At 42.0% G+C, this 25835-nt stretch overlaps 1 protein-coding gene across 13 annotated transcripts in view; it reads left to right on the top strand.

The window, feature by feature from the left end:
- Positions 1 to 25835, top strand: part of BBX (BBX high mobility group box domain containing) — a 181358-nt gene that overhangs the window by 1594 nt on the left and 153929 nt on the right. For 9 of the 13 annotated variants that reach the window (XM_089512340.1, XM_089512339.1, XM_089512338.1 and 6 more), the window contains one exon: positions 2443 to 2519. In XM_089512340.1, the coding sequence (XP_089368466.1) occupies positions 2454 to 2519 (66 nt within the window). In that variant the 5' untranslated portion in view covers positions 2443 to 2453. Of the gene's footprint in view, positions 1 to 805; positions 897 to 2442; positions 2520 to 25835 lie in introns of those variants that run through there. The other 4 variants (XM_089512336.1, XM_089512337.1, XM_089512334.1 and 1 more) reach the window with 1 other exon arrangement.

Below are 25835 nucleotides of genomic sequence, written 5' to 3'. Positions count from 1 at the left end.
GGGGGCATTGAAGGGTCGCGATGACAGAAAACTTCCCCATTATCCACTTGGGGAGGAGGAGGTGCCTCTTTGGGGAGGGTTTTTTCTGACCCTCCAGCCAGCAGATGGGTCCTAAAACTGTTCATTTCCTATTTTATTGTAGATCGCGTCGCTGGTTTAAAAAAAAAAATACACAGCTTTTCCTCCTCCCTTTTGGTGGCTTTTTATTCCCAGAAATGTATGAAACTTGGCCATGGCTGGATCAGGCGCTGGAGCTGCCTTCCTAGGCTTGGTTTTCCTAAAAAATAATCCCTTTTTTAAAAGAAAAGAGTACAATTTTGCAAAGAAGTGGGGGGAAGGGAAGGGAGGAGGGTGAAGCAGAGAAACGTCTCATTAATCCCAGGATCTGGAAAAAGCACTCGGTTTTATGTTAGGAGAATATATATATATGTATATATATATATATATTCTATAGATATCTCTGTAACAATCCATTGCTGCTGCTGAGAGAGGGAGGTAAAGTGAAACGATGCAAAAAGAAGCTGAGACAACATGTACGACAGAGAACAGGGGGAGGAGGTGGAAGCTGGAAAGGAGAGAGAGAGAGCCATAGATAAGCTATTTTTTAACCCTATATTTATATTTTCCAGTTGGAGGAACTAAAATAAGTGGTGGTGATGGTTGTGATGGTGGAGGCGTGTTAAGGGAATGGCCAACTTGGGGACACTCTTGGCTGCTGCTACGGCCCACCACCATCACCATCCTCTCTTCTTGCTCCGGCTGTCTTTCATTCCTCCTTTCTCTTTCTCTGTTTTTTCCCTAAAAGTGTGAGAGGCAAAATTAGAGACTTCTCGCCAGTCGACCCTGTTGGAAAGTTTGTCACACAACAGAGAGAAAAGGGATCTACGCCTGTATGCGTATGTATTATCTATCTTATAGGGAAGGGAAGAGCCAGGATGGTCACTTGGCCTGGGGCTTTTTCTGAAACCATTGCCAGCCCTGCTCACCACACGTTCCTGGTGGGGAAGAGAGAGAGAGCAGGCTTGGCACCCATTTGGGTGGCTTGTTGTTGTTGTTGTTGGGATGACAGTGGGGATTTTCCTCTGTGCCAAACCTTTCCCACTTCCCCCACCCCAAAGCTAGAAGATGGAGCAGCCACAAGGATTCTGGGCTTCCATGTGGCTCCAGCAGCGCCTCCTTCTCCTCCTCTTCTTCAGTGGCAACAGCCGCGGGATCATGGCTGGGGCCCACGCGAGATGGAGGGCAGAGGAAGAAGGGGGGCACAAGGGAGGCAGGAAGGGAGATATGTATGCTTGCTGCCGGTCCTGATTCACCAGATCTTGCAAAAGGTGTGGAGGAAGGAGTGGGGCAGCGCCTTCAATAACAACCCCCACCTCTCCAAATTCCTTCCCCATCCTCCTCCTCCTCCTCCTTCCTCCTTCTCTACAAGGTGTTGTGCAGACTTTTCCCTCGAGGAGGTTGTGATTTCTACATTGCTGCTCTCCTCCCACTGACAATCCCCCCCCTTTTTGCCCAGCAAGATGGACTCTCTCTCTCTCTCTTTCTGTCAGTCTTAAAGATCGACATTTTTGTAACTAAGATGCAAACTTGGTGGTGACCAGAGGAAAAAATAAAGGTGGGGGGGGGGAGAAGAAGTGGGGGTGGGGGAACTCTGCTCTTCCTTCCTTCTTGTGTGTATGTACTCCATGTTTAATAACCTTCTCGTTCACCCCCAGACCTCGGGAGCCCTGCCTCCTCTTCTTCCTCCACTTTGCATCGTGGGGGTGGGTGGGTGGTTTGCAGCAAGCAAAGGCTCGCTTCCTGATTCCCCCATGTACTAGAGGCAGGCAGACAGGTTTGTCTAATGTATATATTTTCCTCCCTCTTGGGTTGCAATGGAGGAGGGGGAAGAATCTTATCAGGGAGGATCTGCAGCTGGGGGATTACCTGAAACTAAGCTACAAGGTTTCAGGGTCTCATGCAAGACTATTCTCATCTGCAGGCTGGGTCTCCAGGTTTTTATTTGGAGTGAGGTTGCTGAAATTGTTCCTCCCTACCCATTGAGCGATTGCATGTGCACACCAAAGGGGCTTCCTGTTTTGATTCCCATTTGCAGTTTGAATTCAGCTTTTGCACTATTTGCCTTCTTGGGTCTATTATTATACCTAAAAGGGAGAGAGATAGAAAGAGATAGAAGCCCACCCTTCTGGTGCCTCCCCCCATGATTTGTTCCACTTGCTCAGTCCCAGTGTTAACATGGGTGCTATCTTTTTGTTTGCCTTTTCAACTTCTTAAGGAAGGGCTAACGTTTTAATAAGAACTTGCTGGTGGATAGTTTGAAGGGGGGAGGCAAAATTAAGTTGCAAGTCTGGGATTCCTCTGGCCTCACTGCAGTTATGGGCCAGTTGCAATAATGTAAAATTATGGTGTCCTGATGATATGCCTTTATTTGATATTTTATAGGTCACTATCACATGACAAACGCTTGGAGACAGCTTAATTTTCCTCTGCCTGCCTGCAATTTCCATTTGCCTTTCTGGGTAAGTTTGTAAACTGTACACACACACAGGCAAAGAGTGTCATTGTTATTAATAGGGGACACCCTGCTTTGGGTCTGATGGGAGCTGATTCTTCTCCTTTTAGCCCTTCCAGAGAACATGTCTACCTGGTACTTTCAGGAAATGTGACAGTATGCAGTGTTTGTGTGCGTACAAACACATATGTAGGGAGTGATGCCCTGTTGATATGTGTGGCTTGTTAATGAAGAGATGAGAAGCCTTAAAACTGTGCAGTGCTTGTTGCCAACATTTGGTGTGTTAACATTTGTTAATCATTGCACTCCCCACTCAACAAAAAATTATGATTAACATCTTACAAAAGGAACTATAGTTTTATAAAATGTGCAAATGAATTTGTGGTGTATAGAATACTGTCCAACCTTTGTTAGAAGAGATGAGACTAAGCTAAGAGTAATGTGTTTTTAAAATAGTAGATAATAGCAGAGGCACTTTTCAGAAGTTGAGTACAAAGTCCATCTTACTTGAACTTTGAAGATACTTAAAGTTTTTCCAGTTCTCGTTGAAAGATCTCCTTATATTTATTTCTCTCTAAATATTGAACATAGCTAAACTAAATAGTAACTAAGCTCTGTGTATTCTCATAATAATTTTAATATTGTAGATTTTTAGGTCAACCATGGAGAGATTTTGGGGGGAAAATTATATACTGTGAAATTTAACATTAGAATTTGTGGGTGCAAGACCATTTAGGTTAAACATATTGATAATGTTTGTTGTTGCTGTGTGAGTTCAAGTCATTTCCAGATTTGGGGGATCCGAAGGCAAACCTATTACAGGGGTTTCATGACAAGATTTGTTCAGAGGAGGTTTTGACTTTGCCTTCTTCAGAGGCTGAGAGAGTGTGACTTGCCCAGGGTCACCCAATGGGTTTGATGGGTGAGTGGGGATTCAAACCCTGTTCCACATAGTCTGATGCTCAAACCACAACACCACACTGACTCTCATGTATTTAAGCACCAGTGCTGCAAAACAAACAGAACTGTCCTACGAGTTAGAAAATAACATGCAGTTAATATATGTGTGTGTGTCTTGTGAATTTTACTGTTTACATCTTATTCGCAGTACTCACAAAAATTAGTGATAATTTATAATTGACAAATAGCTATGTAGGAATAGAATCTTCTGGGGCTTTTTTGTGATTTGTGTAATGGCTTGAGAACTTATCCAGATGAACTTGATAATTAAAAAGCCCTTCCATGAGGGCTTAGAAAGAGTGAGGGGCTGGCCTCATGCTGAGGCTGATGCAGCCTATGTGTGTTAACGTTCCAGTTAGACAGTACAAACCTGCATACTCTTATTAAACTAGGAGGCAGGAAATCCTCCCAACTTCTTTCCCTAGCAGAGATCATTCTTTATATCTGTTTTATTAAGACATGAGATTCACAGAAAATATCTTGAGTCCTGAACTGTTAGAACTGTGCTTAATACAAAGCTATATATTATATATTAAGGGTCAGTTGTGGCAGAAGTATAGGTCTCCAAAAGTAGCAGGTGTGGATATAAATGGCCTGCCGGATATTGTTTAACTGCAGTTCCCATGATACCTCATCATTGGCTGTGCTGTTTGGTTGCTGGGAGTTAAAGACTAACAGCGCTACATGTTTCCTTGCCCCTTTTTAAGGACATCGTTGGCCCTCCTTATATACAGACTTTTTATACACGGATTCAAGCATCCACGGCTTGAAAATATTCCAAAAAAGTATAACTTTTAAGTATCAAACCTTGATTTTTCCATTTTATATAAGGGACACCATTTTGCTATGCCATTGTATTTAATGGGACTTGAGCATACATGGATTTTGTTATTCACAGGGGTTCCTGGAACCAAACTCCAGCAGATAACAAGGGTCCACTGTACTTTTTAGATTCAAAAGAGTGCTGATTAAAACCTATGAGATTGTATTAACAGTAGAAATTTAATCAGAGCATCTATATACCAATATTTATACCATGCAGCATGATGGCGTTTAATGCATAAAAGACTGAGTTACATGCTAGGAATCTTACCTCTGCACTCAGTAGGATTAACCACTTCCTCAGTGTTTTATCTGCAATATTGGAACAAGAACAGATCTACTTTATAGGGTTGTTGTAAGGATTACAAGGAGAAATATGTGAGGAACTTGTATAAATGTATGTCAAGCACATTGTATCAAGCCCTTGTTTTTAGGTTACTTGTTAGGGGAGGCAAATTGAGATTATCAGCTCTGCCCAGAACTACTGTGACGATGAAATTGTTTACATAATTTTTCAGAATAGAGTTGAATTTTAATTGTATGGTTTAGGTTTGACATAGTTGCATGGTAGGAAAAGTTGTTTTCTGTGGGTGAGTCTAGGTATGTGTGTTTTTTGTATAGAGTGCATTAGTTAAACTTTTCATAAAGTGCTAAGCACTGAAAACTATTACAGTGAAATACTGTCTACTATCTGAATCTAGATTGCAGTGGTATAAAGATACAAAAATTATGATTATTATGTATCATTAATGACATGTGCCTTACATGGAAAGATTTTTTAAAAAATAAAATAAAATATGTTCAACGTTGTAGAGTAAATTTAGAATTTAAAGTTAGCTTGGTTCCTACTAATATCAACACCTAAAATGACGAGGAGGAAACAAAATAAAATTTCCAGGAGAGAAAATAATAATAATAAACCTTTAAATAAAGCACAAGAATAATTTACTTTAAAAATGCAGGTGTATTAGGAAAATGCACCTGCCCCCCTCCAGTTCTTACCATACACAGGTACAAACATACAGAGAGGGATAACTTTGTGTCATGTTTCTAGGTCGTAATTGAAATATAGTTTTTAATCTAATGAGCTTGTTTTTAAAAGCAAAACCTTCAGATAAAGTATCCAGTCCTTTTGACTTTTCTACATTTTATTGTGTTACAACCTGAAATTTAAGGGGATTTAATAGGGATTGTTACCATTTGATGTACAAGATAATCAGCACTGTGAAGGTACAAAATATTTTTGTAGCACAAACATGAAGTAAAAAAACTTGACACTTGTTAGTTGCATAAGAATTTACCTCTTGCTCGGACATGGTATGCAGACTCTAGTGCTGCCCACTGTTTCCAGGATTCATGTATGTAGTTGAATGTCATCTCTCTGTGTGCAGGTCCAGTGCTACCTGATCTCAGATGAAGTACAAATATTTCTGGAAGTCTCCAGAGTTTGTGGCACAACATATCTAAACAAACAGCATGAAATATCAAGGATATATCAAAACAATGTAAAGTTGTGCAGTAGCGCCAATCATGATAGGGTTATTAAAAAGGTCAGAAACTATGAACATTTTCTGGACCACTGTTAAATTCATTATTATAAAATAGAAAGAATATGGTTCTGCCTAGAGGAGACTATCCAGCAAAATTCCATAAGGGCAATAGTGAGAGAAGCAACCAAGAGGTCAGTGGTAGCTCTGAAAAAGTTAGAGAGATTTGTGACTGAGATGGCAGAAGCTATCCATGCGACAGGTATCATGCAGTTGCTCCACAAAGCTAGACATGTAAGGAGATTATCACACTAGGCTCATTTTTGGCACAATTCCGCATTTATACTGTTAACGATACAATTTGTGCAGTGGTGCCATATCTTTTCACACATTGGCATAATGATGCAACAACAATAATATTGCGCGATCACATTTCACATCATGTTGGTATTTCGCACGATTCTTTCGTGACTGGCCAGATTTGTGCATGTGTACATGGAATCAGAGTGGTTTTCTCTCTGGTGTCCCCAGTGTCAACAGTTATGTAATTGATTATGTGCAGTCTCGCATCTGATCTAAAACATAATCTGGCAGTATACTTTTCCCATGGATCTACAGTGGGCCCTCGGTATCCATGGGGGATTTCTTCTGGATCCCCCCCCCCCCCCGGATACCAAAATCTGTGGATGCTCAAGTCCCATTATCCTTAATGGTGGCATTGTTGTGCTGCCATTAGGGAGAATGGGACTGGATTTCCTCCTTCCTTCCTTCCTTCCTTCCTCCCTCCAGCCAACAGCGCTTTGGGGGCAGTGCTTGGCTTCAGAGCCCCATTGGCTGGAGGGAGCCAGGGCCTGGGCTTGGGTCTATCCTGTATGCTGGGCTTGGGGACAGGGGCTCCAAGACTCAAATCCTGACTCCGGCCCCGGCTAGCTGGGCACCAGACTCCACCCCCAAAGCCAAGCAAAGGCAAAAGTCTCGGAGGTGGAGAGAGGAAGAAAGGAAGGAAGGAAGGAGAAAGACTTTTGTCCAATTGTCCCCACTGGTGGAGTGGCAGTGTGCACACCACCATTGGGGTCAGTGTGGGCTTGCCATCCCCAGATGCTCAAATCTGCAGATGGCAAGTCCGCAGAGAAGGAGGGCCCACTGTACATGTAAACAGCATAAATCTCAGGTGAAAGTAATGATCTCATGAGTCCTTGGCCCGGCCATTAAACATTCTGTGGAAGTCCCACTCCAAACACATACCAGTGTCGTAGTATCCACCCCCCATTAGAAAAATATGAGGGGGAAATCAGGAGATAGACTGGAATAAAAAAGAAATTATCTGAAAGAAACACCAGGGAACACAACAAGAAAGACCCTCATGGCAGCTACTGTGAAGTAATGCTCTTGGGACAGCGAAGCGACACAGGAAGTTAAGATGCCGAACAACACCCTGGGATTTTGGTTTTTTTCCCCCCCAAAAATGATGACAGCACAGCAGTTGCATGATTTCATCGGTGTGACGTTTCGCACTTTTGCAGTTGCACGATTATTGTGCTGTCGTGAAACCATTCACAGGATTTTCCTATCAATCGTTTGTTGCTGGAGCATTCCTGAATCTTCACGGGATAAATCCTGGATGAGCGTGATGTCTGAAAATCTTCAGTATGATCGCACAATTATGCCGGGATTATGTCTTTAACTCCCGGCTTTTCCCCCGTGGTGAGAAGAAAGCCATTCCTGAAACAAAGACAAACTAATGTCCATTTGGAGTTTGCAAAAAGGCTTGTGGGAGACAACAGTAAACATGGGAAAAGTTTCTATGGTCTAATGGGACTGAAATTAAACTTTTGGACGTTGCTGAAAATTGTTGTGTGGAGTGTAAAAGGTGAATGTGTTCTCTGCAGTGGACCATTATGCGGTGAGAGTGCTTTTCTTTAGCTGGCATTGGTTAGGATTGAGGGCAAGATGGATGGAGAAACATAGGAGTTTCTCACATGAAGGAGATGGGGAGTTTATCCAGTGAATATCCTGGAAAAATAGTGCAATTATGCAAAATGATTTCACCTGATGTCGCACAAAATGCGCTGTTAAAGTGGTCATAAAGAAGCATTAACGTGCATCTTTGTACTTCGGAATTTTAGTGACAATGAATTTCTAATAACACTTTATTTGTGCAATTGCATGTGATAATCATTCGCGCAATTACTCGCCATTGTCGCTTTATTTTCAGGATGCTTTAAATGTGCTTTTATCTTCTTTAATACTGAAATTAGCCCCAGTGTGATAAGCTCCATACAAGATAACTGTAAAGAAAAATGTATTCAGTCTGCAAGGGACCTGGGACAGAAGCTCACTTTCCATATACACAGTGACCCTAAACACACAGGTAGAGGAACAGTGGTTTAAAAGCAAACAAACAATCAAATGTCCCCCTCCCCATATATTTTAGAATTGATTACGTGTCTCTGACAAGACTTGGAAATTACAGTTCACCAGCAGTTCCATCCAATTTGACATAGCTGGATCAGTTTTGCTAAAAACAGTGTGCCCAAATAACAAAATCCAGATGTGTGAAGCTAATAGAAAGTTAGTTAAGAAGAATAACAGCTATTATTATTGCCAAAAGTGCCTCTATCAAGTATTGACCGGGGAGCAGGGAAGAATACCTGTGAAACCAATAAGTTCCAGTTGGATTTTGTTTCCTTTGCATTTGTCTCACAATAAAAATGATTTGCACATTTCCAGTGGTGAAAATCTTGTACAATCAGGTGGTGGTAATATAAGTTAAATCCACTTAAATTTCAGGTTGTGATACAACTAAATGTGGAAGGGTGTGTACTTGGTAGTATTTCTGGAAAGCACTGTAAATCTCACAGTTACCTCAGTTCTTGACAACTTTTACATTTAGTTCATAAATGGATATGAATTTTATAGTGTCACATCTACTGGAATAAATGCAGAGAGGATTAAGGATACTTAGGGTCAGTACAGACCACCCCGAAACAGCGAACTGGATTCACCTGTTTTAACTGCAGAAGGATGTCACAGCTGCCAAACCGTACATTGCCCTTCTGCAGTAAAAATAACCCAGTTATTCCAGATTCTTTTTGTGGTGTGTTGTGTACGTCACGAGTGCGCCATAGGCGCACTCGTGACGTACGTGATGTACAGATGCTGCACGGTGGCAGCATCATCATGGCGGCGCCCGTGTGGACAGGACACCACCATGATGCTGCTTTTTGGTCTGTCCCGCTCCATGGGCTGTTTTTGAAATGGACGCCAGGGGTTTTGGAAATGGGACCAAGGGTCTTATTCTATAATACTGTGTCTAATTAACAGAAAGAGCTGCTAGATAGTACTTAAGTGCTACAGGCAAGAAGGTAGCACTACAGCTGTATGCTCAGTGGTGGTTAGATATACAAGAAACCAATAGGGTTACACCTGCTTGTGGGACATAATCAGTCTGGGCCTTTCTTCTTATTCAGAATAGCTTGAATCAGCACCCGCCTGCCCTCAAGACAGTACCGACCAGTCTTTGTGTCGGTACTGTTCTGCTTGTGCAGAGCTATCTGCTTACTGCCACCATCCTTAACAATAGCACTGGCGGGATACAAACCGCCGCTTTGCGGCGCTTCCCCGCCGCCGCCGTTTGCTCTGCGCGGGAGCTGCAGCAGCCAAACCGCGCGGCTTCCGCGCGGAGCAAAAAAGAAGCTCCATTTTGGAGCTTCTTCTTGCGGCGCACTGATGACGTCGCAAAGCGCCGCTGGCGCATTCGCGATGTCATAGGCGCCGCGACACGTCTGGATTCTATGCGTCCAGTACGTAAAGATGGCGGTGCCCATGTGGAAGGGGCGCCGCCATCTTGTACGTATAGGATACGTACTAGGGTTATGGGGGTGCGGAAGCACCGCCCCTTCCTAACCCTAGTACGTATCCTATACGTACTATATGGCGGTTTGTATCCCGCCTCTGTCTGTTACACATATGAAAGAACTTCAAGAGTCATGTCCAATCTGTGGCAAAAAAAGTAGAAAATAATGTATGAATATTGGTACACTGGGTGTGAAGAACCAAGGGGGAAGCTAGTTATTTGTTTTCCTGCTTTAAAAATACAGCCTATTCTTAGTTTTTTGTGGGTCTTTTGGGCTTTGTGGCCATGTTCTAGCAGAGTTTCTTTCTGACGTTTTGCCAGCATCTGTGGCTGACTTCTTCAGAGAATGAAGCCTATTCTGCTAGGCCAAATGGGTATTGAGTGATAGCAAAGGCCATTCGACCACCACAGAAGTGTAAATTTAATGTGCTACATTGATGAAGCAAATTATGCAGGGTCTTGCAGTGAAGTATAAGTAGGGATGGTTTGAGCAGATGTAGGCAGAGAGGAGTGTGTGCCAGCCATAAAAGATAGACTGAGGATGCAAAGTGTAGTCCTACTCCTGTGGAAGGGACTGTTAATTCTTCTGAGGCAGTATGACAGCTGCAGTACATGAGCACTTACAGTAGAAAATGCAAACAGTACTCATAGAGCAACAACGAACAGTTGTGACAGTGATGTGAAGCAGATTTACTGCATATACAGTCGACCCCCCTTATCCACAGATTTTTTTATACACAGATTTGAGCATCCACGGCTTGAAAATATTCCAAAAAAGTATAAATTCTAAATAGCAAAGCTTGATTTTCTGTTTTATATAAGGGACACCATTTTGTTGTGTCATTATGTTTAATGGGACTTGAGCATCCACAGATTTTATTATCCATAGGAGGTCCTGGAACCAAACCCTAGCGGATAACAAGGGCCCACTGTATTTTACATTTTAGAGAGTCCTGGTGGTGCAAGTGGTTAAATGCCAGTACTGCAACCACAAAGTTGTGAGCTTGAACCTAAGGGCTCCAAGGTTGACTCAGCCTTCCATCATTTCGTACGTCAGTAAAGTGAATAACTAGCTTGTTGGGCACAATTAGTTTACAGATTATAAACTTAGGCGGGTTACAGACCGCCCGTTTGGGGCGGTCTGCACCCGCCCCTTTCCCCGGTGTATCGGGGGCTCAGTGGCTAGACCAGCAGCCGCTGAGGCCCCGATCCGCCACTTTCCGGGCTGCGGGGAAGCGGCAAAAGGCTGCTTCCCGGCAGCCTGGAAAGGGGTGTCCTTGGGGCTTCAAGCCCCAAGGACACCCCGTGGCGGCGGGGAGGAGGAGAAAGGGGCCACTTGGCCCCTTTCTCCTTTGTGCCACTGGGTGCAGCCGTGTGAAGGCTGCGCCCAGCGGCGCAAACCAGGAAGGAGCTCCGAAACAGAGCTCCTTCCTGCTCTGCGCTAAGGGCGCACTAAGCGCCCTGGCGTGGAACAACGATGTCATGTCCGTGCCGCCCCGTATAGAGGTGGCGCGGTCGTGACATTGTCATGGCGGCGGCCGTGTGGAACGGCCGCCGCCATTTTGTGCGCGCGGAGCGCACACTAGGGTTAGGGGGTGCGGAAGCACCGCCCCTTCCTAACCCTAGTACGCGCTCTGCGCGTACTATATGGCCCGTCTGTAACGAGCCTTCAAAAGTGTTAAGTTCACTGATAAGCAGTATAGAAATGTACATGCTATTGCTATATATTTTTAAATTTTATTCATCTACAGCTTGTAGATATATAGCCAGGTATATAAATATTTGTAGTGATAAATATTTATGGTGATGGTTGTTGTGTGTCTTCCAAGTCTTTTCTGACATGGCAACCCGAAGACAAACCTATCACTGGGGGTTCTTGGTAGGATTAGTTTGTTTAGATTTGCTTTAATTAATTAATTTGTTTTATTTATATACCGCTATTCCAAAGATCATAGCGGTGAACAGCAAGTAAGCTAATTCTTTTGAGGCTGAGAGATTCTGTTTTGCCAAGAGTCACCCAGTGAATTTCCATGGCCAAAGGGTTTTGAACCCTGGTCCCCAGAGTTGTGGTCCAACAATCAAACCACTACATCACACTGACCCTCCTTTAGAGTGATAGTGATACATAAATATTTGCCACTAAAGAAATAAGAATGCATCAGTTGCGCAGCTGACTGACATAATCAGGCATAGACCCCTAGTGGAGCAAGTATTCCCAGGGACTTAAAAATGCAGGGCAGCAAACAGTGGAATAATACACTGGCTGTTGCAGCAGCAGCCTTTGGTAACCAATAACAGATTGTGCTGTTAATATAATTACTCCTAGATTTGTAACAAGTATTCTTCAGTTATATTATTTTATTCTGTTTCTTCTGTATTTGTGATAAATGATTTTCAGGCACTTTTGGAAGCTGTGACTTTAATTGAGCTAGTATTAAAATCTTCAACTAAATTGTGGATTACTACTGTTGGCTTTGTAGTTACAGATATTTCATGCTTCAGGTGTCTTTGGGCAAAATCCCTTAAAGATGGGCACGGATTACACTCTTGCCTACCTAGACTTCTTAAACGATTCCACAGTTCTCTCTATAACATTCCTTCTCCATTATCTATGGATTTGTAGCTTATGTATGTGAACTTCCTGAACTTGCCTGTTAAATTAAGTATAATGGGTTTTGGATATTTATTTTATTAATACTGATCATCTAGGCATTTTTGGTGCTTTTTGCTTGTATGATTTAGTGCTTTCCACATCATTTTATCCCATCTTTGGGGCATTTGGCCATTTGTTACACTGGCATCCTTCCATGAAACAGTAGCCCCAATGCTAGAAGAGGAGATTTCTGTGGTATATAAGCATATATTTGGTATGCATGCTATTGCTTGAAGATGTCATAGTCCTGTGGAGCCTCAGGGGATTCTCCCATCTTTCATAAACAGGTTACACACTTTAAATCAGTCAACATTATAGCATTTTTAAAAAAGGAGTGCAATAGCTTCCCCCCTCTGACCATGCACTAATGTAGTGATGCCATTGTTCCTCAGACTCCATTTGATTTTAATTTGTTGTGCCATGATTGTAAAGTGCTTTGTGCATGTGAGTGGTAGGACAGTGTGAAAATGAAAGCATGCTGCCACTATTGGAACTAGCAATACTATTGCTTCCCCCTCCCCAGTTTCTTTTCTTTTCCTTACCTTTCTTTTCTTTCCCCTTCCTTCCTTCCTTCCTTCCTTCCTTCCTTCCTTCCTTCCTTCCTTTTTTTTTTTTTTTTTTTTTGAGGCATGGCTTTAAAAATGTAAATCTCTGGAAAAATTTAATCATTTTTGCGGTAAAAGGAAAGCAGGAGTCCTGCAACAAGTTTTATGCTAATGTAACTAACTGAATTTTTGATGAAGTCCTTTCCATTGCACTGTGTAGGCAATGCTTCAGGGCAGCCAGAAATTTCAAAAGTCCTATAAACCTACTGACACAGTATGGGTGCAAACATGAGCAAATGAAGCTTGACTGAGTCCCACTGAAATAAGTGAGATTTAACATAAAATAAGGTTACCAATGAATAAGGTTGGGGTCCTATGTACCATCCTATGGAAGGAAGTAGTTCAAAACTCAGTCGTAGCCCACTTTTCTAAAATATGATATATGCATATAAAATAACCGAATTGTATCTACTGTAGGTATGTATATTATTTATATACGAATATATATGGATTCATAGAGACATCTTTGAGGTGTGTTTAGGTAAGATACAATTTAAGATTAAGAGTGGTTTAGTGAAGAGAATGGTAAGATTTCAGATTATGTAAGATTTATGTTCAAGGCAAGCACTGCTGCCCGGTATAAATTCTATGGCATAGCTGAGAAAATTTCAGAAGGGCACTTTACTGACAGCTGACTTAACTTTTCGCTGGACAGCACTGAAAAACTTGTCTTTATTTTATTTCTGGGTTGAATCCACACTAAGGCTGCAATCTTATATCAATTTATCTGAAAGTCTCTTGGAATTTGTTGTTGTTGTGTACTTTCAGGACATTTCTGACTTTAGTGGGGCTTATTTATGAATAAACATATCTAGGATAGAGTGTAAATTAGCTGAGTTTAATACCCATTGAAATCAGTGGGACATAACTTGAGTCATGACTAATTTTTCATATTAAATTCATTATGACCTGAGATAGTAAAATCACATACGGAACCTAGGAGATCATCTAGCTGTGTTGTCCTGTTGTCACTGATTTTCTTCCTGTCATTTAGAATTTTAGTGGCAAATCAAAGGTATGACAGCAAAACCTCTGGCAGTTTTGCTTTAAAACAAAGCATGCCGGAGACACGGACCTTGTTTTAAATTTATTTGTACTCCTGGAAACTTTCTGGGGCAGCAACATTAATACTGTGGTTGGTGAATACAGCTCCTTCTGGGTTCAAGGTGGCAGTATGTTTCTCCTTAATCCTCTGCTTAATTCAGATGTACATCCAGCATCCCTATAGCTAGCATCTTGCTTTTCCTTAAATAGTTCAAGTAAAATAGAAAACCACATTTAGAGATGATCTGTGGTTGAACAACACTTACTGTGAGGGAGCTCTCCTCATTAGCTGAAATTTGCTTGCATGTAGTTTTCACCCACTGTTTCCAGTCTTGCTCTCTCAAACAACAGCTATCAGCTTCATTTTCTGTAGTCTTTCCGATATTTGTAGATTACTTTTGTGTATCATCAGATTCTTCTTTTCTCCAGGCTAGAGAAATCCAGTTCTTTCAACCATTCATCATAGGTCTTGGTTTTCAAATCCCTCACCATTCTGTTTGCCCCTCTCTGGATATTCTCTAATTTGTCAATGTCTATTACAAAATGAGGTATCAGAATTTGACCAGTATTCCACATACAGCATAATGTAGGATAGGTTGGAAATATTTTTTCCTGTCACCTAGACATTATGTTTCTATTAATGCATTGCAAGATTGCTTTCGTTTCTTCAGCTAAGGAATTGAGAGCCATTGCCCTGGCTCATAATCCGTTTGGGACCCACTGTGAGACTCTTGGGCCTGTTACAGACAGCCAAAATAAAGCTGCTTCGAGTCACTTTGGAGTTATGGTATTTCAATGATACATGCGTCCTAAGAGTCCAAAGGCCGCACCAAAGCCACGCTCCAGTCCTAAGGACTGGAGTGCAGCTTTGGTGAAGCTTCCAGACTCTTAGGACTCATGCATCATTGAAATACCATACCTCCAAAGTGACTCAAAGCAGCTTTATTTTGGCTGTCTGTAACAGGCCTGGGATCTTCATCATATGTACTACTCCTAAGGCAGGTCTCTCACATCCTTTAATTGTGTCTTCAATTTTTATACCTTAATGCAAAATTTTACATTTATCTCTGTAGCATCTGGTTTTGTTAGTTTCAGCTAACAGTTCCAACCTGCATAAATCCTTTTAGATTTTGATTCTTTCTTCTGTGTTGGCTGTTTCTTCTACCTTTATTTCATGTGCAAATTCCACAGACATAATCTGGGTCCAATCCTATAGATGTAACAGTGAAAAGTCAATTCTTAAGTCTCTAATCCTACATATACCTGTACGTTTCATTGAATTAATTGAGCAGGTAAGTATATATTTGTATTATAAGTTATGCAGTACACCCTTTTTTTACGCAGGGGATCCATTCCGGACCTCCCTCGTAAAAAAAATGCATATGCTCAAGCCCCATTGAAAGTAATGGGGCTTGTGCGTGCGCCGGTGGCGCAATGGAGCAATGGTGAGCACACGCCACCAGTGCGCACCCATTGATCTAAATGGGACATGCCGCCCCTTGCGCCCCGCACGCTCCCTTAGTGCATCCACGTATGATGCGGGCGCACTGTAGTAGCAGTTCATGGGTGCAATGGAGCTATTTGATAAGATTCACATTATTTTAGTGACCACACGCACTAGCCCCCCTCCCAAATATGGTTTTTTCCTTTTATCAACTGTAGTTCATAATTTACATAGTTGCTTTCTATTAAGAGCTTTGGGTCCTTGATTCCTGATTAATCTCACTCCCCAGTAAATTCCATGAAACCTACACAACTCACACTCGTTTTCTTTGCAAGAATTCCTTAATATTTATTTTCCCTTAATACCATTTCTCACACTTTAAGACAATTCCATTTAAGAATATGAGAGAAACCTGTCAGATCAAGACAAAAGTTCCATCTAGAAGCTATTTCTCTTGGCGTCTCCGCATTTTGTGTTCACATATTATTGAGGAATCCATATTGACCCTCCAAGTCACCGTGTCTGTTCATTACTTTACATTTAGTTGCATTAAACTGTATTTCCCTTTGGGTGGAGGGGGGGCTGTTCATATATAAAAAAAAATCCTTTTTTGATTTCCTTTAGACTGCTTTGGTTTTCACTAAATGAATCCTCTCAATTATGGACCGCTTGCTCCTCATCCCTTATTCCAGTGCATTTATGGGTCAGTTTAAAAAGCTGTACACAGTGTGTCTTTTTGGAGGATTCCTCTTCTTAACCTCCTGTACAGAGAGAAATGTCCATTTATTTCTAATTTGTTTTTTAAACAGGTACTGATTGAAAAGGGATTGACCCACAAGTTTTATCCCGTATGCCTCCTAGGTTTGCTTAGAAGCCTTTAATGAGGAACTTAACAACAACAACAACAACAACAACAACGATAATAAATTTATTTATATCCCGCCTCTCTAAGCAGATTGAAGTGGCTAACAATAATAAAACATTAAAATACAGTAAAACATCATATCCCATAAACCCTCCCATCCACAATAAAAATACATTTTAATTATAAACTAAGCAGAGTCAATTCAGGGGCAATTGATGGGAGGCCACTGAGAGGCTAGTCTGGGAAAGCCTACAGGAAGAGATACATCTTGACTCCCTTTTTAAGTAAAAAATATTTTGAATGTACGTAGAAGTATGTTGTGTCTGCTGGACTGTCTCTTTCAACATGCTTGATGATAAACTGAAAAAAATCTAAAATATTAATAAGATAGGATTTACTTTTGCCAAAGGTCATCTTCTTCAATAACTGTTTTTTCTATTCATGAGAGTCTTATCATAAATAATTATTTCTATCACATTTACCCAAAACTGATGTTAAGGTTATTGGCCTTTTAATTTACATTGGCTTCATTTGATTTTTTGAAGTGGGTTTGGTTGGGTACACTTTGGTATTAGTAATCCCTTCATTTATAGTTGTTAATAAATTAGAATTTAGCCCCTAAAAAGTCAATTGAGTAGACAGATGCAAAGGTGCACTGATCTTTAGCTTCTGTAATACATCCTGTCAAATCACATTTCAATTTTATTTTGCTTTGCTTTTTGCCATGGTATGTTTCACATTAACATTATGATATAGTTTATTTTGTATTTTATATCACTTCGCCTCTATTACCTCTTCTGGTTTGTCAATGATAATTTATAGGAGCACTTGTTATAAACACATTATTTACAATCATTAAAGTCAAAGATAGTATGTCAGTGCCACTAATTGCATTTCTAAGGCTTTTCCTGGTTGCCTGGTGCAATATATAGGCAGCTTGACAATGTTCTTACAAAGACTGTAATTGTATAACTGCTGTGAAGATACTGGTAAAATCTGATGAGTTTTAACTTATAGGATGCTTCTTTTTTTAAGAAATTGGGACAGTATCTTGGTATATTGGCCCAGTGAACTATTATAAGAAGAAATTAAGTAATACAGCATAAATAATGGAAATAATATGAGGCATAGTGATTTAGGAAGCACAAAGAAGAGAAATACCCAAATAGAATAATTGATTATATAGTTCAACAGTGTCTTTTGGGCTGGATTCAGAGCTTGGGAGATAATTTTAAAAGTACAATTACCCCTCCCTTTTTGTGGACTTGAAATCCGTATCCCTTGCCCATTTGTGGGTGGCAAATGGAGAGGGACAAAATGGGTCAATAATACGGCTTAGTATACTTTGACAAGGAATCAAAGCAGATTCCAACAGTATAAATCAAACATCAAACAATTAAAAATTACAATTTAAACACCCCCAACCCTCCCCCAGTGATAAAAACAGTAACCAACCTATAAAAAAGATTAAACATCAAAAATTTTTTTAAAACTATCCAATAGGAATACATTAAAAATTTCAGGCAGATTAACATAAGAAATGAATCTTCCTCTAGAGGAGGGGGTGATGGGGGTGATGATATCAATCAATTTTGGTGTCAGTATTAATAGAAGATGGAGGCAAGTCTAATGGATCTAATGAATCTAACCTAGTCTCAGAAGGCCTGCTGGAAGAGATCCGTCTTAATAGCCTTTTTAAAGACTTTTAAGGTGGTAATATGGTGGATCTTGTTCGGCTGATGAGAAAGTCCTCTGGGTCTAGTCTTCTTAGGTTGTTCCAGACTCTTCCCAGAGGACCAGAGTGTGTGGGAAGGATTGTATGGAAGGAGGTGCTCACGCAAGTAGTCAGGACCCAAGCCTTGAGCTCCCTCTTGGCCGAACAACTGTCCCCAAGCGACACCATCTGTAGGGCTTTAAAGGTTAAAACGAACACCTTGTACCTTGCCCAGAAGCTGATTGGCAGCCAGTGGAGAGATTTTAGAACCGATATAATATGGGCAGTTCTACATGTGCCCGTGACCAGCATGGCTGCCATGTTTTGTACCAGTTGAAGTTTCTGAACTTGGCATAAGGATAGCCCCATGTAGAGTGCATTGCAGAAATTGAGTCGAGAGGTTACCAGCGCATGTACTACTGTTTCAAGGTCTCCTGGCTCCAGGCAGGGTTGCAGCTGGCGTATCAGCCGAAGCTGATAGCAAGTGCTCCTGACTGTCACATCCACCTGAGCTGTCAGTTGAAGTTACGAGTCCAGGAGCACCCCAAGCTGATATAACTTCATTCCCAAATCAGGGGTCCCTATTTCAAGCTTACCTGGATCCAGCTTGAGTTTGTTTTCCCTCATTCAGTCAATTATTGAATTAAGACAGGCATTCAGAGGAGAGACGCCATCCTTAGCACTGCATCAGTCTGAGACATAGAGAAATATATTAGGGTGTCATCAGCTACTGATAACACCCCGCCCCATGTCTCCGGATGATCTCACCCAGCGGCTTCATGTAAATGTTGAACAGCTTTGGGGATAGAATCACGCCTTGAGGGACACCCGACTTGAGCTCCCTCTTGGCCGAACAACTGTCCCCAAGCGACACCATCTGGAATCTGCCCGAGAGGTAGGAATGGAACCACTGGAGTACAGTACCTCCGATTTCCAACTCTCTCAGGCATTCCAGAAGAATACTGTGGTCATTGGTATTGAAGGCCGCTGAGAAGTCTAAGAGCACTAGCAGGGTCACACTTCCCCTGTCGATTCCTAGACAGGGATCATCGACTAAGGCAACCATGGCAGTCTTAACTCCGTATCCCATCCTAAATCTGGTTTGAAATGGATCTAGAAAATCCGTTTCTTATAAGACTGTTTGGAGGTGAATGGTAACTGTCTTCTCGATTACCTTGCCTAAGAATGGTAAAAGCGAGACTGGCCTGTAATTGTTTCTGTCCAAGAGGTCAAGGGAAGGCTTTTTTAGCAGTGGTTTAACCGCAGCCTGTTTAAGGCAGGATGGAAGACAGCCTTCCCTAAAGGATGGATTGATTAAGTTTTTTAACAACATCTTGATGGTATCTCCCCCCTGGACGGCAAGCCAAGATGGACAAGGGTCGAGTTTCATACTACAGTCCGCCCTTCTCTTACGCGGGGGATCCGTTCCGGACCCCCTCCCCCGCATAAGAAAAAACGCGGATTCTCAAGCCCCATTCAAACAAATGGGGCTTGGGCCTGCAGTGGTGTGCGGGGTGCGCGCCATGGGAGCGCACCCCATTCATGCGAATGGGATTCGCCGCCCTGTGCGCTTCTGCATGGCTTTGAGCATATGCTCAAAGCCGCGTATAGCACACCCACTTATAACGTGGGCACACTGTACCAAGGAGCTTGTCCACATCCTCAGTACTAACCGACTCAAATTGATCCAGAATAACAGTATAGGCAGAGGCGCTGGATACCTCTACTATCACCTCTGTCATAATGCCAGCGTCCAAGTCAGCTCTTATCTGAGAGATTTTGTCGGCAAAGTGGTCCATCTTTATATTTGTTAGCTACATATTCTCTCTAACACTGAAATGAATAGAATGAATTTTAATTCTGATGTTAGTAGTAGCATAGAAGTCGTATAGTTGGAATCAGTCTTTATCTTAATTACTTTTTAATTTCTTTTTCTTTTTATGGAATACGTAAAACATGGTGGCGTGGTTAATTAGATTCCATGTTGGGAAACTTTGTTGATGGATTTTTATCTAACTGATTTGCGTTGTTGATGACTTAGGAAAGAATCTTGATCTTTACTTTTACTGATCGTGTTCCCTGAAGGACACATTTTATCTTGCTGAACTTATTCATTGTTCTACAATATTATTTGATTTGATACCCTATAATCAGTCTTGCTTATGGTGTGCATGATCATAGACTACAGTCGTAGAATGATTGTCTTCCCTACAGTTTTGATTATTGTCATTTGACAAATTTCAAGTGCTGGAGGTGCCCATAACCCTTTAAATGTAGAGTATGGACTCTGAAATTAATTAGATTACAAACCTAACCACATTTACTAGGGAGGAAATGTAATTGAAAACAGCAGAATTTATTTATAAATAGAGATGCACAAGATTGCATTGTTAATCTTATAGTTTACCTATACACATAGATAGTGTGGGCATCAGAGCCCATATTTTCCTGAAAAATGTGTTATGCACAGGATGAAACAAAATACAGTCGGCCCTTCATTTTTGTGGATACTCGCCAATATTCAAGCCATAGGCTTGAATAGGGCAGTGTGCACCCCTTTGACAAGAACAGAGGTCACCCCTCCATTAATATCCAGCACTGCGGATCTCAAGTCCACAAGAAAGGAGGGGTGTCTGTAACAGCAATGTTTGGTAAAAAAAAAATTCCCCTCAATATTGTACATTTGACTGTTGCAAAATTATCTCTTTAAACAATCACCCTCTGTTTCAACGATTAATTTATTCACGTAGGCCATTAAAGTGAAAGCTATAATACTGAACTATCCTTAACACCAACAAAACCATCACCCCAACATCTTTGTAGAGTGAGGCTCTGAGAAAGTTTTTTGTTCGCTAGTGATCGGAGCTAATAAAGACAGTAGATTTTATCCTTATTTTAAATACTTCATTAAAATTTACTTATACTTTAGTTAGGGTTGCCATATCCCGGCGGGGGGGACTTTCCCGCTTTTGGACCGTTCTGCACGGTCCCGCCACGGTTCTGGGCGCCCCCTGGGTTTTGTTAGGGTGCCGCGGCGGTGGCGCCTTTGGCTGCTCTTACCCACGGCCACCAATGTGGCTGCTCCTTTGGCTGCTCTTGCGGCCGCTGCCTCCGCCACCAATGTGGCTGCTTATTTGGCTGCTTTTGTGGTGGCGGCCACCGCCACTACCACCGGCACCAAGCAAGCCCCCAGAGATCCGCGTGGGCACGCGCAGGGCTCAATTAGAGGCTGGAGCTCCTCTGGCAGGCTGGCCAATAGCGGAACAGCCTGCCCCCTGCTTCAGGAGTCTGTGACTCCTGGCAGGGGGCGGGGCTGTTCCAGCTCTCTGCCCCCATTGGCCGCCCAGCTTAAAGAGTAGGAGCTCTCCTCTGTTTGCTCCCTGCGGGCCGGCGAGGAACTTCTGAGGAGGTGGGAGGGCAGCAGCGGGCAAGCGGGGGTAAGGGAGGGCAAGCGGGGGTAAGGGAGGGCAAGCGGGGGTAAGGGAGGGCAAGCGGGGGCAAGGGGGAGCAAGCGAGGGCAATATTATTGTTATTAGCACCCAAAGACCTAGCTGTGTGACGTCTGTTTGCAAAGGGACCTTCCATGGTTATCAGTATTATTGTTATTAGCACCCAAAGACCTAGCTGTGTGACGTCTGTTTGCAAAGGGACCTTCCATGGTTATCAGTATTATTGTTATTAGCACCCAAAGACCTAGCTGTGTGACGTCAGTTTGCAAAGGGACCTTCCATGATTATTGTTGTTATTATTATTATTATTATTATTATTCAAAGACCTAGCTGTGTGAGTCTAGACTAGAGCAGGGCTGCCCAGCAGATGGGCAGGCCTGGTTGTGGCCCAGGGGACTGGTCACCCTGCAAGAGGTGGATTGGGGAGAAATCTGTGTGTGTGGATGATGGCTGTGGTGTGTTTGTATAACTTGATGGCTGTGGTGTGTCTGTGTTGTTGCATGCTTTCCAGTTGTTCAGGACTCATGTCACACTCTCTCAGCCTCACAGAAATGGGGATTCAAAAATGGGTTTTTTCTTTGCAAGATTTCGCTTTGCCATCTTTCTGTGAGGCTAAGACAGTGTGACATGGTCAAGGTCACCCTCTGGATTTCATAGCTGAGTTTTCATTCAAACCCTGATCTCCATAGTCATGGTTCAGTGCTCAAACCATACATGACACTGTATGGCAAGAGGCCATGTTAAATAAAGCCATGTTAAATGCCCAAATGTGTGTCGTGTGTGTTTTGGAATGGAGGGGGGAGGTTTGGCCAGAAAGGGAAGTACATTTCTGCCATCTGTCTAGGAATAATGCCAAAATGTCCTCCATTTTGATCATGCCTAAGAAACATGCATTTCTATTAACATTTTTTTAAAAACAGCAATTTTTTCGTGTGTCCTCCATGTTTTAAAAGTGTCCTCCATTTGAAAATCTTGTCCTACATTTGACCCGGTTTGGAGGTCCTGACTTATGGCAACCCTAACTTTAGTATTTACTTAAAGTTCTCAGGGCAGAGTACAGATAGCAAAACAGTTGGACACAATATGAATCTATTTAAAAGTTAAATTAATGTTTTCAAGTGGTGTTTTTAATAATCACTGCTTTACAAACCTAAATCAGCACTGTTAAGCAGCCCTCAGGACTATGCAGCAGCAGTTTTTAGCCTTGATAAATTGCAGCAGTTTAGGCCAAACTTCTCTAACCAGATAGTCAGTGCAGAATACCGTGGTCCCTCCACATTCACTGGGGTTAGGGGTGAAGAGCCCCCCCGCCAAATGTGGAAAAACCGCAAATAAAAAAAAAATTTTTTTAACCTAAGAGAACACCTCTCTAGGAATCTCCAGGTCCTCCAGTGCAACTTTGTGGCCAATATCTGCCAGAGGTTGATCACAGAATCAAGCTGGAGGACCTACAAATGTTTAGAGAAGCGTTTTCTCTAGGAACTTCTAGGTTTGCCAGCAGAACTCTGTTGTGGTCTGCCTCTGGCAGAGTTGCGCTGGAGGACCTAGAGATTCCTAGAGAGCACATATTAATCAAAACCGCGAATCAAATCTGTAAAAGTCAAAGCTGCAAATGTGGAGGGCCAACTGTAGTCTCACCTGAGTCTTAGTAAAATGTGTGAGCCAGCCAGCAATAATGACATAGAAGACTTTCTGTGATACATTGTAAAATAATAACATAAAAAATCTCACTCTTCACACATTTGCCTCCTTGAAGCAGGAGGGATAACTCATGTTTGTTAAAAGTTTCCACGAGAAACCTGTTTTGATGTGTATAGAACATTCCAACCACCTTTGGGAGCAAAATTATCCTTGCTAGAATGGCCTTTAAAGCTACTTAATCCGCAAACGTGAATATCAAATCTGGCCAAACTGTTTCAGTTGCTATTGATTTTTTTAAAAAATTCCCATTGTGCCTTCAAAAATCCTTGGCCCTTGTGAATGGCCTATTGAAATTTTCAACTGTTGACATGTGCAATAAAATTTTATTTGTGTTCAAAAATATACTTTTAGAGAAAGGTTTATTCATTCTTGATGTGTGTTGATTTACAGTTTGTGAACCGCCTTAGGGGGGCCCTATACTAAGAGAAGAGAAGCATATAAATACAATAAATAAATAAATCACACATAGAGTGAAACACAGTCTTAATTTACAGATGTGTGTTTTTGTATTTTAATACGTGCTTGCTTTTATTTGTCGAGACCTGCGTTCTTGCTTTTGTACAGTGGAGCACCATAGTGGTTAACTAGTCTAGGTAAAGGTATTTCCCCTTTGACAAAGTTGTCAAGTCATGTTCGACTGCAGGAGATGGTGCTTATCTCCGTTACTAAGCTGAAGAGCCAGCGTTGTCTGAAGATGACTCCGGTAGTCATGTGGCCAGCAAACTGTACAGAAAACTGTTACCTTCCCACCAAAGTGGTACCTATTTATCTACTTGCACGTTGACATATGTTCAAACTGCTAGTTAGCAGAAACTGGAACTAATGATGGGAGCTAAGTCTGTCTTGCAGCATTGGGCCTTGAATTGCAAACTTGCCGATCTTGCAGTCGTCAGAGTCAGCCTCTTAACTGCCGAGCCACCTCAATGTCACAGATGTATTGTTGTTAATACAGTTTATTTATAGTTTCTCATATGTTTTTGGGTCCTAAGTCCAGCTGGAAAATTGAATTAATGATAAAGCCTTCCCAAGTCAGTTTGTCAGCTGAGGTGAAGAATAGGCTAATTCCCTCTCTGTCCTTTGTACAGAAACCAACATGTAGGGCCTGTACCCACAAGCCAAAAGGCCCATGCTTCTCCCTGGCCTGGTGTTGTCCTGTATGCCGATCTTCAGTTCCGGCTCAATCCCGGCTCAAAGACACCCACTGTTTGCTCTAATCCAGCATTGATGGTACCAGTATGTGTCACATGAACAGAGCAATACATGAACACTGTGGATACCTGCTAGGATACATGACTTAGAGGGTGATACAGGCGAGCAGAAAAGGATGGCGAGACCATATGTCACTGCAACGATGCGCCCAGAAAAAGGAGCCGTGTGTGCGCCAAAATGGTGCCTGGACAGTGCGGTAGGGCTCGGGAGCATGCGGACGCTCCACTCTCCCAAGTCCTAAAATCTGCCCCAGGCCAGCGCATAACACCAGTCTGTACCGGGCCATAGTCTAACTACCTTTCTGCATGATTGCTTCATGGTGCTTTTGGTGATGTTTTGGGAGAATGGAATGCCGACAAATACACTCGTCCCTCCACATTTGAATGTGGAAAAACTGCAAATAACAAAAACACTCTGTGATCAACATCTGTCAGACATTGGCCATAGAATTATGCTGGAGGAGCAACAAATGCCTAGTGGAGTGTTCTCTCTAGGAATTTCTAGGTCCTTCAATGCAAATTTTGGTTAAAGTTGTGCTGGAGGAGCTAGATAAACCTAGAGAGAACAAATTAATAAAATACATGAATAATCAAATCCGCAAAAGTCAAAGCTGCAAATGTGGAGGGATGAGTATAGACTAAATTATTGCTACTGTAAAGAGGCTTGAAATATATGGTGGTGGAGGCTCAGAGGGAGGAGCGGTGTCTGGATCTTCCAGGTATGGTCTTTCAGATTCAAAACACAGCAAAAAGTACTCAGAATTTAGGGATGGAAATGTTTACTAATGTTATTGTCAGAGTAATTTTAGTAATTTTTTTTTCTCCGAGAAAGTCCTGGAAGGTTTATTTATTTATTTGTGCAAGTTAAAAGTACTTGTTTGGAACTTTTCTACACAAAAAACTCAGAAAATTTGTTTGCTGCACAGAAAACCAAGCAACTATTTCTTCCACCCAAAGTTAAATCACAAACACAAAAATTATCTTTAAAATCATGTTATCCCATTTCATTGGCAGTGTGGCTGGTACAGAAAGCTTTGTAGCTTCTCTTTGCTTAGTTAAGTTTGAGTGGAAAATATATGGTATTCAAAAGAAGAAAAAGAGAAACAGTTGTTCCTCTGTATCCACAGATTCAACTATCCATGGCTTGATTTAAAAAAAATCCAAAAAAGAAACCTCAATTTTACTATAAGGGACAACATTTTACTGTGCCATTGTATATAACTGAACTTGAACATCCATGGATCTTGGTATCCATGGGGGGTTCAGGAACCAACCCCCAGTGGATATTAAGGGCCCACTGTATGTTCCAAATTATCATAGATTTGAAAAATCTAAACTTTTGTCCTAAAGAATACTACAGTCACTCTCCCCCCCCTACTGTTTTTATGAGGGATCCGTTCCAGACCCACAGAAACGAAAAATTGCCCCATTGGTTTGAATGGTGGTGCATAACCCATTTTGTCCTCTTCCGTCTGCTGCTCATAAATGGGCAAGGGACGCCCATTCCAAGTCTGC

This window comes from Sceloporus occidentalis, unplaced genomic scaffold, assembly GCF_023333645.1.
Source record: "Sceloporus occidentalis isolate IW3139 unplaced genomic scaffold, rSceOcc1.0.p SCAF_2, whole genome shotgun sequence".
Lineage (NCBI taxonomy): Eukaryota > Metazoa > Chordata > Lepidosauria > Squamata > Phrynosomatidae > Sceloporus > Sceloporus occidentalis.
Note: the sequence above shows the minus strand (reverse complement) of the source record. Positions and strands in the feature narration are given on the sequence as shown.